The 16638-nt window shown below is 48.8% G+C and overlaps 2 protein-coding genes across 4 annotated transcripts in view; both read left to right on the forward strand.

Moving 5' to 3' along the window:
* The first annotated feature begins 139 nt into the window (after window positions 1–139).
* wnt16 (Wnt family member 16) lies at window positions 140–5129 on the forward strand. 2 transcript variants are annotated; one of them, XM_023350324.1, is made up of 4 exons: window positions 140–326; window positions 854–1059; window positions 1474–1805; window positions 4357–5129. In XM_023350324.1, exons 1-4 carry the CDS (start codon window positions 235–237, stop codon window positions 4810–4812), a joined length of 1086 nt encoding a protein of 361 aa, XP_023206092.1. In that variant the 5' UTR covers window positions 140–234; the 3' UTR covers window positions 4813–5129. The 2 variants fall into 2 exon arrangements, with proteins under 2 accessions (XP_023206092.1, XP_023206093.1); XM_023350325.1 differs by having other exon boundaries at window positions 1507–1805.
* Window positions 5130–7412: 2283 nt separating this feature from the next.
* Window positions 7413–16638, forward strand: part of stab2 (stabilin 2) — a 30084-nt gene continuing 20858 nt past the window's right edge. For both annotated transcript variants that reach the window (XM_023350314.1, XM_023350315.1), the window contains exons 1-24: window positions 7413–7694; window positions 8601–8753; window positions 9524–9648; window positions 9725–9840; window positions 10369–10454; window positions 10761–10827; window positions 10906–11001; window positions 11083–11205; window positions 11550–11746; window positions 12372–12499; window positions 12585–12718; window positions 12874–12953; window positions 13032–13181; window positions 13468–13611; window positions 13684–13746; window positions 14608–14724; window positions 14794–14847; window positions 14920–15000; window positions 15142–15294; window positions 15414–15473; window positions 15573–15674; window positions 15753–15839; window positions 15916–16027; window positions 16108–16288. In XM_023350314.1, coding sequence (XP_023206082.1) covers window positions 7686–7694; window positions 8601–8753; window positions 9524–9648; window positions 9725–9840; window positions 10369–10454; window positions 10761–10827; window positions 10906–11001; window positions 11083–11205; window positions 11550–11746; window positions 12372–12499; window positions 12585–12718; window positions 12874–12953; window positions 13032–13181; window positions 13468–13611; window positions 13684–13746; window positions 14608–14724; window positions 14794–14847; window positions 14920–15000; window positions 15142–15294; window positions 15414–15473; window positions 15573–15674; window positions 15753–15839; window positions 15916–16027; window positions 16108–16288 — 2618 coding nt within the window. In that variant the 5' untranslated portion in view covers window positions 7413–7685. The remainder of the gene's footprint in view (window positions 7695–8600; window positions 8754–9523; window positions 9649–9724; window positions 9841–10368; window positions 10455–10760; window positions 10828–10905; window positions 11002–11082; window positions 11206–11549; window positions 11747–12371; window positions 12500–12584; window positions 12719–12873; window positions 12954–13031; window positions 13182–13467; window positions 13612–13683; window positions 13747–14607; window positions 14725–14793; window positions 14848–14919; window positions 15001–15141; window positions 15295–15413; window positions 15474–15572; window positions 15675–15752; window positions 15840–15915; window positions 16028–16107; window positions 16289–16638) is intronic.

Raw genomic sequence — 16638 nt, forward strand, 5'->3', positions numbered from 1 at the left:
TTCCCTCCCACCCGGTGCCAGGCGGTTCTGGAGGGTTCTGGAGAACCGGGATGTTTTCCTGCTCTGTTTGCTCCGCAGCTTCAGGATCAGCCTCTGACGTCACGCCGCTGCGCTGGTCCAATCAGCAGCGTCCTGGACCGGGTCTGGGTCCGGTCCGCCGCGCCTGGAACCGCAGAGGGAAGCGGCGGTGGCGGAACCGGGATGATCCGCAGAACCGGGCGGTTCTGGTGAGGGATGGAGACCCGGAGTTCTGGAGTCCGACCCATGTTCGGTCTGGTTCTGCTGCTGGTCTGGGTCAGCCCGCCGAGCTGCCGGGCCAGCTGGATGTGAGTACCGAACCGAACCGGATCAAGCAGCACCGCAGCTCTGTCCGAACTTTTTATCAGCACCAGAACCCGGTCTGAGGTCCAGTTTTATCCAACTAACCAGAACCGCTACTGGTTTCGGTTCCACCTGTCCGGATGGGTCCGGCTGAGCCCATCTCTGTGGTTCCGAGTGAACCTGGTCCCCGACCATACCGAACTGTTCGGAACCAGATGGGTTTGCGTGTGACTGTAATTTACTGAGGTTCTGGAGATTCTCACAAGAATAATCCGAACCGGACTTTTAGCTGAGGAGAACCTTTCCCGGACCGGTTCGGATTGAGTTCAATCTGGAGAACAGAACCGAGGTTCCGATCAGATCCACTGTGCGTTTTTTAGATGGTAAACTCTCGCGGTTCTGATCTTCTGGACCGGGTCGGCTAGACTCAGCTGCTTCATGTCAGAATTAAACAGACGTGGTTCCGTTGATCAGAACCCGTCCGAACCGAGCCTGCAGCCTCTGAGCGCTAACTGGCCGCTGCCCTCCACAGGTGGCTGGGCGTGACGTCCGGCGGTGACCCGGTTCTGAGCGGCCGGCAGCGGGCCGTGTGCCGCGGGAAGCCCTTCCTGCTGCCCGGCGTGCGGGACGGAGCCCGGCTGGCCGTGGCGGAGTGTCGGAACCAGTTCCGACTGGAGCGCTGGAACTGCTCCACGACCCGGAACCCTGCGGCCGTGTTCGGCCACGAACTGACGAGCGGTGAGTTCTGCTGCACGGTTCTGCAGCTCCTAACTGGACTCTGTGTGTTTTAGTTCTGGTTCCAGGCGGTCAGACCCAACATCCAGAACCAAAGGTTCTACAGAATTCAGCATGTTTTCCTGGTCCCGTTTAGTTAAAGTCCTGCTGGTTCCGACGCGCAGCAGGTTAGAAACTAAATGTTTAGTTCTGGTTCTGACGGGTCCACATGGTACCGAAACAGCAGCTGCATGAAACGTCTGACTGGGCCCAGTCTGCCCCCTAGAGGCCAAACGGAGGAGCTGCATGTTTATTACCGGAACATCCTGGATTATATCCGATTAAATCTCTGAGTTTTTCCTTCAGCAGGGAGGAGCCAGGAGGTCAAAGGTTACCTGGAATTCTGACTGGTAGGGATCATGTGTCCTTTGGTTGCAGAGGAAGTGATGTCAGAACGTCTCCATCCCGCAGGAACCAAGGAGACGGCGTTCATCTACGCAGTGATGGCGGCGGGTCTGGTCCACTCCATCACCCGGTCCTGCAGCCAGGGCAATATGACGGAGTGCGGCTGCGACGCCCGGCTGCGCGGCGGCGGCGGCACGGCGGCGGAGGAGGAGGGCTGGCACTGGGGCGGCTGCTCGGACCACATCCGGTTCGGAACCTGGTTCAGCCGGAGGTTCATGGACGTCGTGGAGAAGAACTCGTCAATGGACCGAGTCGGGTTCACGCTCGGCACCATGAACCAGCACAACGCTGAAGTCGGACGGCAGGTGAGGGCATCCTGACCTCTGACCTCAGTAGACCCCTTCAGAGAAAAACTCGCTCTGCTGCCAGAACCGGTCGGAGCGGGTCCGGTTTACAAGACCAGGGAGGAACCGAGCCAGCAGCTGCTCAGAATGTTCCTGTAAGGTTTTTCCACCAAAGTGGGTGAAGATCCGTTTTCCAGAACCAGAACCGGGCAGCAGCTCCGGTCAGGGAAGATTTTCTGAGCCGGAGATCCAGGAATGTTCTCCCTAAAGCTGAAAGTCTTTTATTCATTAAGATCCTTAACTTCCACAAGAGGCACTTTAAACTGGACCTCTGGCAGAACCTGGAACCTGGACTGCATCTCTAGGAACCTGCTGGGGCCAAACCAGCTCTGCTTCTGTTCTTCACTGGGAGATGAAACCTGGGATCCGCTGGGATCCCCTGGGATCCGCTGGCATCCGAGGTTCCAGTAGTCATCCTAAAACCAGACGTTCAATCAGGTCACTGCCAGGGCCGCTGCCAGGAATCTGGGGCCCCATGACAAAATATTAAATTGGGCACCTCCACCAGCTGCTGTTCCAGTTTCCTGAGTTTATCTGAACCATCAAAAGCGTCACAATTGGGCGTGCCGTGGTGGCGTGCCGTGGTGGCGTAGCGGTTAGCGCGACCCATATTTGGAGGCCTCGACGCGGCCGTCGCGGGTTCGACTCCCGGATCCTGCGGCATTTGCTGCATGTCTTCCCTCCTCTCCTTCCCCGTTTCCTGTCAGCCTACTTTGGTAAAAAGGGGCACTAGAGCCACAATAAAAACCCTGGAGGGGGGAAAGCGTCACAATTTTAAAGTCTTGCTTTCTTTGGTCCAGTACTGATAACTAGCACAATATTTACTGCTCATGAATTTTACATCCAACAGTCCACATAGTTAGCAGTAGGTTCCTTCATTTGTTCTATTAGTTTTAGAGACTGAAATGTTTCCCCACCAGCAACAGTCAGAGGCAACATGCAAAATATACACGAAGCATCCAGACTTCTAAAAAATGTTATATTGTTGCATTTTATTCAAGCTGCAGTTTATAACTTTAATAAAAAATATGTTTTCTCCATAATTGTTAAAACTGTCACCATGTCAGATAATCTGTGAAAACAATCAATCTCCTCCACCTGAACTATTACTGGTTAAAGTAAAGCAACGTTCCGACCAAAACAACCAATCAGAACCAGGAGGAGGGTCCTAGTGCTGTCAATCAACTCATTCACTCGCTGCTAAATATGCTAATGGTGGAAAAACAACTTATCATTACAGGAAAAATGTTTATCTGCTGTCATTGGTAGCTATGCTAACTAGACTAAGCATTCACAACAGGCTATGCTAGCTGCAGCATAGGGATGAGCAGCAACACATGAGATTGTGATTGACAGCACTAAAACTCTCCTGTCTCTGATTGGTTGTTTCTAGAGAGAACTGGGAGAAAGCAGAGGAAATAGATTTTTCACAGATTATCTCTCATACCGTACTGTCACAACATAATGACAGTTTTAACAAATATGTCAAAAATATTTTTATAAAAGTGACATAGTGCAGCTTTAATTTGACTAGGAGAGGAGAGAGGACGGGTCAGGAGGTCAGAGCTGCTGCTGACTGACTCACCTGTTGTTAAGAGGTAAAAGGTTCAAGTTCAATATATGGATATGTTGATAATTTCTTTCCTTAATTCATTAAATGTTAGTGAAATGGAGGCCAACAGTCTGTAGCTAAGCTAACTATGCTAAATGTTGATAATCTCAGTTTACTCACCTCTCAGAGAAAAACTGGATTATAAACTCACACTTTTAATTATTATTTATTTAATTTTTTTGAAAACCTAACTTTATTATTTTTCTTAGCAGCATAGTAACAGCCAGTGGTTCTTGTTTTCCACTGTGTGCTGCTGAACATGGTCCAGCAGGAAGGAACCATTTCCTGTTCAGGTGAAGGTCTGGGAGGGGCAACATGTCATTTTTACTGCTAAAAACTATTTTAGAAAACACAATATGATTCATTTCTAATTGACAGGGCCCCTTTTTTAAATGTCTATGAACAAAAACTAAATAAAGTGTGGAGGGCCCCCTGTTAGTCAGGGGCCCTTAGATTGTCCTAACTTTCCCCCTGACCACGTTACACGTAGCTGGTTCTCATCCACTTAAGGCTTTGGTACCGGATGGTTCCTCTGGAGGTGAAAGGCCAGACCTCACCTTACATCACTTCCTTCAGCAGGACTGTTTGGACCTCCAGCTTCTGCTCTCAGTTCTGCATCGGTCCAGCTTCACTGGTCCAGATCCAAACTTCAACTTCTCCTCTGAAAGGGACTTCCTGGAACTCTGAAAACTTAGTTGTTCTGATGTGACTGAAATGTGCTCTGCAGGAACCATCCACCTGAGTAGCTGCTGGTTGGTAGAACTCCTCCCTGATCCTCCAGAATAAGGTCGGGATCCGACCATCCGGTGCAGGTCCAGCTGTCAGCGGGCAGGCAGGTTCTGACTTCCTCCTTCCCCACCCGGAACCCATCTCCAGCCCAGTGTCTCTGTCTTCCTGCAGGCCATCGAGACGACCATGTCCACAGACTGTCGCTGCCACGGTATTTCTGGTTCCTGCGCAGTGAAGACCTGCTGGAGGTCCATGGCGCCGTTCCAGCGTGTCGGCGCCTTCCTGAAGGAGCGATACGAGCGCAGCGTCCAGGTGTCGGACCGGGCCAGGAGGAAGACCAGAAAAAAGGACCAGCGCCATCTTGTGGACAAAAACGAACTCATCTACCTGAACAAGTCTCCAAACTACTGCCTGGAGGACAGGCGGCGTGGCATCGCCGGCACCAGGGGGCGCCGCTGCAACCGGACCTCCACCGGCCCGGATGGCTGCAACCTGCTTTGCTGCGGCAGAGGCTACAACACTCATGTGGTGAGGAACATCCAGCGCTGCGAGTGCAAATTTGTCTGGTGCTGCTACGTCCACTGCAGACGCTGCGAGAGCATGAACGACATGCACACCTGTAAATAAGTCCACACCTGGAAGACAGTCCTGCGTGGATGGAGGTTCTGATCAGATCAGGATCTGGATGAAACAGCTGCAGGTCACTGCTGGAGCCTGGAGGAAGCCTGGAAGCAGCCTCCAGGCAGGACTTGGTCTTCCTCCAGGTCTTCTCTGCGGGACGTGTCCACCTGGAGAAGAACCTGAGACCCAACATGGACACGTTTTCATTTGCAGCTGATGTAGTAGAACCTTTAAAACCAGGGATGTGTCGATACCGTGTTCCTTCAAACCCAGTACAAGTTAAACGTACATCCCAGTACTTTCTGATGCCAGATAATGAGTACCAGGTAGTACCAGGTACTCATTAGTACTGGCTACTAATGAGTACCTGGTACTACCTGGTACTCATTAGTACCTGGTACTAATGAGTACCTGGTACTACCTGGTACTCATTAGTACCTTGTACTAATGAGTACTTACACACCAATACGCATAACACAACCAGTTTGAGAACATTTTGTTTTCATTCAGTACATTTAACTACAACAGAACTACAAGGTCAGAGTATTTTAACTGTAGGACTACTCTACAGTATTTTACGGACCAGAACCAACAGAACCATACTCGTTCAGTCCTCCCACTTTTCAACCGTGTCGTCAAACATGTAGAGGGTGAATCCAGAAACGGTTGTTTTGGACGGATAGAGATTTTACTCTCCAAAAGACATGTTGTTATCAGTCTATGATGAAGCTAACGATTCGCTAACGCTGCTCTTCCAGATGTCAGCTCCTTGCTGAAAACATTCATCTTCACCAAGTCCTGAAGCTCAGGCAACTTGGTGATGGCTAGCAATCTCCTACTTTGGAGATTTTGAGAAGATCTCCAAATATCTGCAAAGTACCAAAACTGGCAATCCGATCAAACTGTTGGCTGAGAACCTGAGTTATTAATTCAGAGATTACTACAGGGGTGGTTGTTGCTGCTGTTGCAAAACTCCTTGAACTCTGTGGCTTGCTGATTTCTAACTGTTTTCTCAGATTGCTGGTGTTGATCCTCTTGGACCTCCAGACCGCTGACATGGCGCCTCGTCTACTGCTTTGCTACCCTAGCCTGCTAGCTAACTTCAGTTGGAAATAGTTCAGCCGTTGGTGGTTTTGTGGCTTCATTTGCAGCTTCTTTCCTGTAGCAAAGGATGAGAATCAATTACATATCAAATACCAAAGGCAAGTAGAACTAAACTAACATCACCATAAATGCTTCTTAGCAGATAATCAGCTAACAATGGAGTTTATCTGTAAACTGAGCTGAAGCAAGTTGAAATAATTAGTTTAACTAACAAAAAATTTCATAACATTCTACTCATAATTAACACATGAACTTACAGATGAATGTGTTTGGACAGCCAGTCACCGTGAGTCCAGCCTGAAAATCAAACAATGTCCAGTAGGTGGCAGTAAAGCTCAACTTGTGATTCAAAATAAAACCAAACAAAAGATTCTGATGGAGCCAGAGATCCGGTCCGGTCCGGTCCCGTCCCATCCTGTCCCGCCCTCGTTCCTCCTTCAGATGCCGTTCATGTTGAAGGTTAAAGGTCGCAGTGTGTCCCACATTCTCCACATCCGCACTTTTACGGACTTCGACGAAGTGTATTACCCACAATTCATTGCTGCATGTGACGTTTTGAGTTAAAAGGCGGATTTGTGGTAATGTTTTGTTTTCTCCGTCTTTATAGAAAATTCAAAGAAAATATTATGACTAGGCACATTAATAATAAAAAGTTAAATTAATAAACTGAGCAGAAAAAATAAGAAATAAAAAGAATAATCACAAACTGAGGAAAGTAAAAGAAAATGTCACAAATGAAAGACAAATTTCAAATCCTACATTAAGATATTAACATATTGGAATAAAAATTGGGCTTTTATGATGTTGCAACGTTTAAGCACTCTCTCAAATAAAATAATTTCCCTATCAAATGGAGGTGATTTTTTAGAAAGCAGCATTTGTGAATAAAATTTAGGATTAAATGCATCATAATTTATCCTCATCTCCTGTTAATAGGCCCAATTTTATTAAATTAAACTTAAAGATGGATTAGATTTATTGTACAATAACCACTTTTGAAAACTTTCTAAAAACTTTAATGAAGTCACAATTGAAAAAAATGTAAAATTTATTGTCTCAAAATCTCAGTCACAAAACGCAAGAACTGATATTTATTTTGAATTTCTTTTGTAGAAAGTTATTACGGGGAAAACTTTCTGCATAATTATGAAATTAATATCAAGCTTTTTGTGGGAGTGGAATAGAAAGCTGCTTGGTTTTATTATGATTTTTAAACAAATATTTTCTTCTCAGACTAGATTAGCAGAAAACTGATGAATTTATTGTTACACTTTTGGTTCATAAAGCCACAACATTCATAGTTCCTTTGGAGCTGCTGTCACTCTGCTATCGGCTCTTTAATTTAATGAGGTATCGGTACACATCCAGGTGAGCTCAGTGTTACCTGGAACAGGTGGGAAGAATCTGTAAGTTTTGTCAATAAACTTTATTTTTATGTACAGAAACTTCCTGCTTGTTCTGGTTTGTTCAGACGAAGTGGCGGGCCGGTCCGATCTGAGCAGCTCCAGGTCTTCTTCTGCTCCACGTCGCTCCGCTCTGAGGGTGTGAAGCTGGGGTCAGAGGTCAAGCAGCAACAATGTCTGCTGTGGTCCTGAGGTATGGACCGAGCCCAGCAGAACCAGATACAAGCAGCTGGGATGATGAGGTCTCTGCGTCTCTGGGTGTTTCGGTTTTCGGGGGAATCGAGATCCAGGGGAATTCTGGGAAAATAGTCGGATATGATCTACTGAGGAGAACAAGGACCAACCTGACTTCAGAACCAAAGAAACCTTCAGATGTTCTGGGTCAGAACTTTTATCTTTCTATTTTATCTGCGTTGTTTTTCATTTGTTATTGTGAGTTTAGCTTTGTCATTTATTTTTGTTTTTTTCAATCTTGTTTATCACTGAAGTTCAGCATTTTGTTAAAACGTTGATGATGAGAATCCAGAACCCAAACTGAGGACACCGTCTGCTCCGGGCCCCGCTGAGGACGGCTCCTGTTCCTGGGACATTGTGCACCAGGGGGACGCCGTGTCCTCCCTGGGACGCCGTGTCCTCCCTGGGACAGACGTGTCCTCACTGGGACAGATGTGTCCTCACTGGGACGCCGTGTCCTCCCTGGGACAGACGTGTCCTCCCTGGGACGCCGTGTCCTCACTGGGACGCCGTGTCCTCACTGGGACAGACGTGTCCTCCCTGGGACGCCGTGTCCTCCCTGGGACGCCGTGTCCTCCCTGGGACAGACGTGTCCTCACTGGGACGCCGTGTCTTGAGTCTTCTGAGTCAGCAGGAAGACGGTTATCAGCCACGGTTGATGATGGAGCAGAAAGTTTCAGGAAAACAGGATTTCCTGTTGGACTGAGGCCCAACCTGAGGCTCCTGGTGGCAGGCAGGTCCTGAACATTCACAGCAGGGTCAAAGTTCATCCCTGGACCCAGAACAGAGAGGAAACTAGAGCAGATAGGATAGTTAACAGACAGGAGGTCTCACTCTGACACAAACTGTGAGTCTGGATTTTAACCTTCGTCCAGAGGGTTCGCTGCAGTAAGAGCAGCGACATGCCGCTCCGCTGTGAAGTCACTGCCAGGATCAGTTTGGTCTGAAACTGAAAGCCAGCAGGAAGTTCCTGTGTTGTTTAAAGATGCAGAATGATCCCACTTCCTGTGGGTGTTTGTGTCTAAAGCTACAGCTCAGCACTTTTCCGTGAAGGTTGGTTTTCAGGAAGCAGGAGGAGGAGGAAGCCCTGAAAAGAGCCTGTCGGACCGGGTCGGACAGCAGACCGGGTCAGAACCAGAAGAGATGGAGGTCCTGCTGAGTTTCCAGCTGCTGGTTCTGATGATGACGGCGGTCGCCTCGCAGCAGGTAAGATCACCAGGAGAGGCTTTAATTTGCTGCTGGCGACTGATGTCTCTAGGTGGAATGGTTCTCTGATCTTCTGCTGCCTCCAAACATCTTCATATCTGAGATTCATGAAATTATTTTCATCATTAAAAATAATGTCTCTTCAGCATCCAGTCTGGTTCTTTCTGAGCCCGGTACCGACCCACTGCTGCCGCTGAGGAACCAGACCAGATGGTGGTTCTGATTTACGATAGCCTGAGCTTCATGTTCTGGTCAAACCTGAAACAAACAGAACAGCCTAGTCAAAGGCCAGGCCTTAACTTGACTGAAATGCTGTCTGGGTCTTCAGAGAGCTGAGCAGAACCTCAAAGAAGCACCGATGGAGAGAGGAACCGGACCAGAACCATGAAGGACTGCTGGGAGGTTCTGGGCAGTCCAGTTGGATCCATTTGGTCCCATTTCTGACTCTGGCAGTGTGAGATGGAGGTTCTGGGCGGATCCGATGCAGAAGTTAGAGCCATTAGCCTCACTTCCTGTCACTGTTTCCAGCTCCCAAGATTCCCAGTTTGTGTCGTGGTGAGGACCAGTAGAACCATCGGGCATTCTGAACAGAACCCATCGGGCATTCTGAACAGAACCACGCTAGCTGCTTCCTGTTGTTAATCTGTTTGGATGTTTTGTGGCAGAAGGAGCCAGATGGAGTTTTTCCTCCAGAGCTGCTGGAGAATCCATCATTCCAGCTCCTTCCTGTTCTTGCTGGGGTTCTGAACAGGTTCTGTTTGTTTCTCCAGAACTTCTGCTCCAACTCCACGGTGCTGAGGACGCAGACGGCCTGCCACTCCTGCTCCATCTCCATGTTTGTTCAGTGTCCCACTGGATTCAGGAGAAGTCCAGAAAGCCTGGCATCGGGCTGCAAGTGAGCTGAACCCGATCGGTTCTGGTCTGGACCGGTTCTGCTGACCCAGGTTGTTCACCGTGTGGGTTCTGTGCAGGTACCAGATCCGGACCAGCAGCCTGCAGCTGGCCGTCAGCGGCTGCTCCTTCCAGTGCTTCCAGCAGGTGGAGATGAAGAGCTGCTGCCCCGGTTACTGGGGTCCGGACTGCACGGGTCAGTACTGTTCTGCTCTGACATTATTCTGCGGGAAACTGGGTCAGTTCAGAACCTCTAGAGAGCTTTAATGGTCGACCTGATTATACCAGAGAACAGACCAGAACCAGCAGAACCTGCTAGCTCGGCCCATCTGCACCCACTCCAGCAATCCAGGTGACTCCTGACCCGGTCCGGTCCGGCAGGAAGCAGATGATCCTCTAGAACCGGGATTTCCTTCCTCCATGCAGACCGTCAGCAGGACAGAGATCTGCTGACGCGGCGCCGATCCCACAAGCTGCTCTCAGACCAGCAGAACATCATCCAGAACCTGAGATCCACAAGTCCAGACAGAACCTGGACCAAAGACCAGTCCAGGTTCTGGTTCAGACCTTAGAATCCAACCAGAGAAGGGAAAGATTTCCACTGAAATCGGGGGTGGTGGTGGAGGACAAAGGAGCTGATGAAAGCTGGGACAGGAAGTGGGACAGATGGGTGGGGGGTCATCTTCCTGTCATCCTCCATCAGCTTCCTGTGTTTGTGTTGCAGAATGTCCTGATGGGGCCGACAGACCCTGCAGTGGCAGAGGGGTCTGCTCCGATGGGCTGGGGGGGAACGGCACCTGCAGCTGCCAGGTGACACACACACACACACACACACACACACACACACACACACACACACACACACACACACACACACACACACACACACACACAGATATAACTCAAGCAGAATCTGGTAAAATCCAAATTATCCTGGAGTACCAACTGAAAGACAGCTAGGTTTCTGTTGCCTCTTGAGTTTTCCTGAACTGCATTAGGACTGACCCACAGAACCTTCTGACTGACCTACAGAAGGCATCAGAACCCTTTTGGCCACATTAGTATCGCTGCAGTAGCTCAGACTTTGGGTCAAAGTTGTTTCTGGCTGCTGTCCAGGTGGGTTTTGTAGGAACGGCGTGTGAGGACTGCTCTCCTGGACGTTACGGCTCCACCTGTAGTTCAGGTACCGTTACATTCTCCCATCCTGACCCCGGTCAGTACCGCCAGTATTCCTTACCCGCTGTTGTTGGTTCTGCCTCAGAGTGCTCCTGTGTCCACGGTCTCTGCAGTTCTGGGCTAAAAGGAGACGGTCGCTGCACCTGCTTCTCTGGGTACCGAGGTCCTCGCTGTGACCAGGGTACGTCCCTCTGCTGGACCTGCAGCACCAGGTTTCCTTCAGCCTGGACTTGTCTGTCCTGACCCAGTTCCTGTCTTCCAGAGCTTCCGGAGTGTGCGGCCCTCAGCTGCCAGCAGAACTCCCGCTGCATGGAAGAAGCTTTGACAGGACGGCTGGTGTGCCAGTGTTTGCCTGGTTACGAGAAATCAGGATCTCAGTGTTTAGGTGAGTCTAAACATGAACAGAAGAGTTCTGGACCGGCTTGGTTAGGCAGGCTCAAAGATCAGAACTGGGTGAAACTGTACCTTTGTCTGAACCCCTCTAAGAACCTGGGCCCAGTTCTCCAAAACAGAAACCAACAAACCGGGATCAACTCCCAGTTTGTGTTTCTGTAGGTCAGAACCGGGCCCAGCTCCTGATCTCCAGCAGCTCTGATGTTTTGATTGTTGTTCAGTTTAGAAATGTTTAAAAAAGGAACTCGTTCATCACCACCAGAGAACTACCCAGAACTAGAACCATCTCCTCAGGGATGGTCCTGGTCTGCTCATTGTTCCCTCTGTCCTCCACAGCCAAGAACCCGTGTCTCCGGCCGGTCTGCCATTCCTGGGCTTCCTGTGCCCACACTGGACCGGACCAGCACCACTGCACCTGCAACCAAGGCTACAGCGGCGACGGACAGGTCTGCATGCCAATCGATCCTTGTCAGACCCAAAACGGACGATGCTCTGCCAGGACCACCCGCTGCATTTATGATGGACCGGGAAAGGTAAAATTAGTCCAGAAATCCACTTCAGAGTCTGAGGGATCAGAACCAGAACCAAAAGGGATTAGATGGAAAAAGATGGGAGCAGAAAGGGAATGTAGAAGAACCGGGATGCTAACCAGGAATGGGATCAGCAGGGAGATAAAAGTGGAAAACTCTTTGCATGCAGATCAAAATCAGAGATCAGATTCAGGAACATCAGGAAATTAGCCTGAGTATGAAAAAGGACCAAATCCAGAACCTGAATCAGGATTGATGGCATGTTCTGGATATAGAACGTCATCTGAACAAAAACACTGAGATGAAACCAGAACATCTAATCCAGAATGGGATTGTGACAAAGACCGGAAGTAATGCTAGGATCAGAACGACGCCATCTTCCTCTGGGGCAGGATCTGGAACAGGTTCAGGATCAGATTCACGTCAGGATTTAAACATGATCCGGATCAGAATTAGGGACTCGCTTGACTAAGTAACCGTCTCAGAGATGGAATCAGGGGAGGAACACGATCCAGAGCTAATTAGTTTGATGTGATTGTCCAGACTCCCAGTGGCTGTAATGCAGAGTCCAGCCTGCAGGGGGAGATGTTTGTGGGAGTATTGTTGTCGGTGTCTGGTTTCCTTCCAGTCCCACTGCGAGTGTCTACCAGGCTTTGAGACGCTGGCGGACGGCAGCTGCAACCTGAAGGACGTCTGCAAACCCGACTCCTGTCACCAGAACGCCAACTGCTCCACGGTGGGACCGGGTCGGGTCCGGTCAGTCCCCTCCGCCTTGCTTTACCTCACTGTTACCTGTATGCTCACTTGAATACACCTGAGTGTCCTGTTGCTTTGCCTCAAGGTGCGCCTGTCTCCAGGGCTACATCGGGAACGGGAAGGTTTGCTTTGGGAACATCATGGAGCGTCTCAGGGAACTGAACACACAGCCTGGGAAGGAATGGAGCGGCCAGCTGAGCAACGCCATCTCTCTGTTCGGTGATTAGAATAAAGCAACATTAAATCTGAGGGTTGGACTGTGCCTCCTGCTCCAGAAAGTCCAGCGGTTCTGGTTCCATCTTAGCTTGATCTGGACCTGATGTTCTGTTCAGAGGCAGATGTCAGCACTGATGTGGTTTGTTTTGTGTTCCCAGATTCTCTGTCTTGGCCTCTTCAGAACCTGGGTCCGTTTACGGTTTTTGTTCCAGTGAATCGAGGTTTCAAGGGAACCTCTGTGAGTTCTAGACCCGTTTAGCACAGACAGTCAGAAGAAGCAGAGTTTTCAGGCTTTTTGTTGTTCTTTTAATCACAGATACAGACTCTGACTGCAGACTCATCCAAAGCTAAGTACCTGTGTAAGATGCACCTGGTTGCTGGTTCAATGCCGTCCTCCACTCTGATGAAGACGGATGTCTTCTACACGCTGTCCGGAAAGGCAGGAGAGACGGAGATGTCTGGCAGGGTGAGAAGAAACCTAGCTGTCTTTCAGATTTTTAAAACACAATGTTGTTTCAAGTGGTCCTGAGATATGGATCAGAACCAGAACTCTCAGGAGAAAAAGCACTTCGATGAGTCTCTAAGTAAGACTCTCATGCACAGTTTATCATCTGCATAAAATTGATCCAAAGCCTTTGCAAAGGAATAAGTAGGACACCGGACACATCATGGGAGACATGAGGAGTCCCAGCCTCATTGGACCTGAATCTGATGACCCGATTAAACCAGAACCATCCTATTTCTCCTTGCAGGGCGGTCAGATCAGAATCCGTATCCATGGCAGCAGGAAGCGAGGTGAGGTCATCAAGTCGGACCTGGCAGCGTCCAACGGACTCGTCCACATCATCACGAAGCTGATGGACAGCGTCCCGGCCACCGTGGAGAGCAGGCCAGATGTGAGACCTTCTGACCCTGGTTGACTGGAGGAAATGTCGACACCACTTTAACACTTTGATGATCTTCTACAGGAGAACTTGATGAAAATCATCTCTGACTATGGCAAATTGGAGACGTTCAAGTCCCTGCTGGAGGTGCGGTAATCAGATTACTTCTTTCACACAGGTGCTATAACTTGGTTCAGACTGATGACGACTTATTTAAGGCTTTTTTGTTCATTATGTGGTTCTAAGAACTTGTGTTGACCTGGTCTCAGAAATTTGTTCCAGTTTGGATTATCTTGGAGAATCTGCAGTAGATTTTGGTTCTCTCAGCAGAGCCCAGTAAGAAGTCTGGTCTGTAACTGGTTTAAAATTCTGGACTTCTGCTCTTGCTTCAAAAAGCAAAAGCAAACTTCTCCTTCTGCCCCCACAGTAAATATGTGGCTCACACAGATATCTGTTATCCTTCCTTTGGAAAAGCTGACCCATGATCTCAATCACAAATCAGATACATTTTTGACACTTTGGGGTCCCCTTGAGTCTTTTCTGCTTATTTTATTTTTATTTTTTATTATTACCATTTTGTTTTATAGCTCTATTTATTCTTGCCTGCTTTTGTTTCTCCGCTCTTGATGGCTGAGGGTGACGTGGACTGGAGGAGAGGATTGACACCCTGTTTCTCGTGCTTGTGGGGTATTTTGTTGTAGTTTTTTTTTGTTTGTTTGTTTGTATGTGTGTGGCAGCACAGGTTTCTTCTTTGTTCTTTATATTGTAATGAATCTAAAATTAATAAAAATAATTTAAAAAAAAAAAGCAAGAGTCCAGTAGCCATCCACTGAAGAACTTTGGACTCTGTAGGATCTGCAGTATCTTCTGCAGGTTGGCCTTCTGTTCTGATAGTTTTGTGGGATCCAGAGAAGATCTAACCTTCTTCATCCAACTTCCGAGTAAAACAAATCAGCAAATCTTCAAGAAGCAACTGAAGATTTCAGTGAGTCTTTGCTGTGGTTACAGCAAGCTGACCTGGCCTCTGTGATGGACCTCCCTCAACCCGTCACGGTCTTCACTCCGACTACTGAAGCATTTAACGGCATGAAGGAGGGTCACCTGCAGTTCCTCCGCAGTACAGAGGTGAGTAAGAATCAAACCGTCAACTGCTCAGAGACTCTGGCTACAATCTAAATCAGTCTGAACCCTCAGGGTCGCAGCAAGCTGACAGAGTTCCTCCGGAACCACATCGTCCCGTCCACCTCGGTGAGTACCAGCTGTATGTCTGAATCCGCTCTTCTTTCCCCTCTGATCGTTGTCCTGCCTGCTGTCCTACAGCTGGAGGTCTACAACATTGTGTCCAGCCCCACCATTGTGACAATGGCCAACCAGGTCCTGATCATCAACGTAACAGAAAACGTAAGTTTGTCAAAAAGTCCATCTTTCACTTTGATGGATCCTCAGCTGAGATATCTTCCAGGTGTATCATGATTTTTTTTATTCCTGCTTGCATTAAGCCTGATCGGTTTGCTGTAATGCTCCTCCTATTGGCTGATCCAGGGTCAGATTCTGGTCAACGGAGCGGCCGTTCTGGAGGCAGCCGTGGAGGCCAAGAATGGACGGCTGTACGTGATGAACGGAGTCTTGACTCCACCCTCCATCCAACCTTTGCTGCCTCACAGGTGTGACATCACAGAGACCAAGATCATCAAGGTAAGGAGCTGTTGATTTTATCGGACACATTAGGAACCGACCCAGAAACAGTGAGCTTACTGTTGTGAGGTTGATCCTTGCGACTCACATCTTACGGCTGAAATCTTGTGATCCTTTAGGGTGAATGTGTCAGCTGCGCCAAGGTCCACCTGTTCCAGTGCTCATCAGGAGTCTACACAGTAAGAAGTCTCACTCTGCTGGGACCTTCTGGATTTTTATCTCTACTCTTCATATGAAAAACTAATTTTATGTGAAACTGTTATTGTTTTGGTGAACAGGGCACCTCCTACTCCGGGTGTCTTTACAACCTCTTCGCTGACGAATCCCCCATCAAGGTCCCATTCAGAGGTTGCACACCACTCTGCACCGCGAATGTAACGGTAATAGCGGCATTATGATTTTATTGATGAGAGCTAAGTCAGTAATCTGTGGTAGCATTAATGTACCTGTCTGTTCAGACTCCAGCCTGCTGTAAAGGTTTCTACGGTCCGGACTGCTCTCCTTGTCCAGGTGGCTTCAACACACCCTGCTCCGGACGTGGCCAGGTAACGTTCTGCCACCAAACATCCGGAGGAACCACCATGTTCCTCTGACTGGTCTCAGCAGATGTCTTCTGTCCAGTGTGTGGAGGGCATCAGAGGAAATGGGTCGTGTATCTGTGAACCCAACTTCAGAGGCTCTCGCTGTCAGTACTGCTCCTCCTTCAACAAATATGGTCCAAACTGTGACAGAAGTAGGTCAAGTGGACTTTATGTTGTCCCTCAGATAGACAATAGAAGTTTCCTGTGTCAAGTCTCACCTGTATGTCCACAGCTTGTCCCTGCGTCCATGGACAGTGTGACAACCGTCCAGACTCAGATGGACGATGTAAGCTGGACTCTTGTCTTCGAGGTTTCACCGGTCGGTTCTGTGAGCGACAGACATCTGTCTGTGGAGGCCTGGCCCAGTTCTGCCATGCCCACGCTGACTGTGACTTCACTGATGGGTCACCCAGGTACCTGCACGCTTTAACAGAACCGCTGAAACACAGGGCTCTGGTGGACCACGAGGTTCTGGCTTTGGTTCCTTCCTCTTCCTTATTCACCTCTGTCCTCTTGGCCTGTTGATTCAGAACTAAGGGGTCGGTTATAATATCTCTGTTTAAATAAAAGGAGATATTATTTCAATGGAGGTTGTTTTCCCGCCGATAGTCCAGTAGACTTGGTTTGGATAGCCAGAACCAGTTCTTCAGAGAGGTTCTGTATTCCCTGCCGAAGGACTTATTCAAACTGAGTGAGCTAAAGTCCATCAGATCTTCATCTGTCTTCAGAACCAACATTAGAACCTGGTTGAGCAGGTTGTCAA

The sequence above is a fragment of the Xiphophorus maculatus genome, chromosome 17 (assembly GCF_002775205.1).
Source record: "Xiphophorus maculatus strain JP 163 A chromosome 17, X_maculatus-5.0-male, whole genome shotgun sequence".
In the NCBI taxonomy this organism is placed as follows: Eukaryota; Metazoa; Chordata; class Actinopteri; order Cyprinodontiformes; family Poeciliidae; genus Xiphophorus; species Xiphophorus maculatus.

Bases quoted from the DNA above. Each gene is read 5' to 3' on its own strand.
- wnt16 (XM_023350324.1), top strand. From the start codon at position 235: ATGGAGACCCGGAGTTCTGGAGTCCGACCCATGTTCGGTCTGGTTCTG. The intron at 327-853 runs GTGAGTACCGAA...TGCCCTCCACAG, and splicing joins AGCTGCCGGGCCAGCTGGAT to GTGGCTGGGCGTGACGTCCG. The intron at 1,060-1,473 runs GTGAGTTCTGCT...CTTTGGTTGCAG, and splicing joins CGGCCACGAACTGACGAGCG to AGGAAGTGATGTCAGAACGT.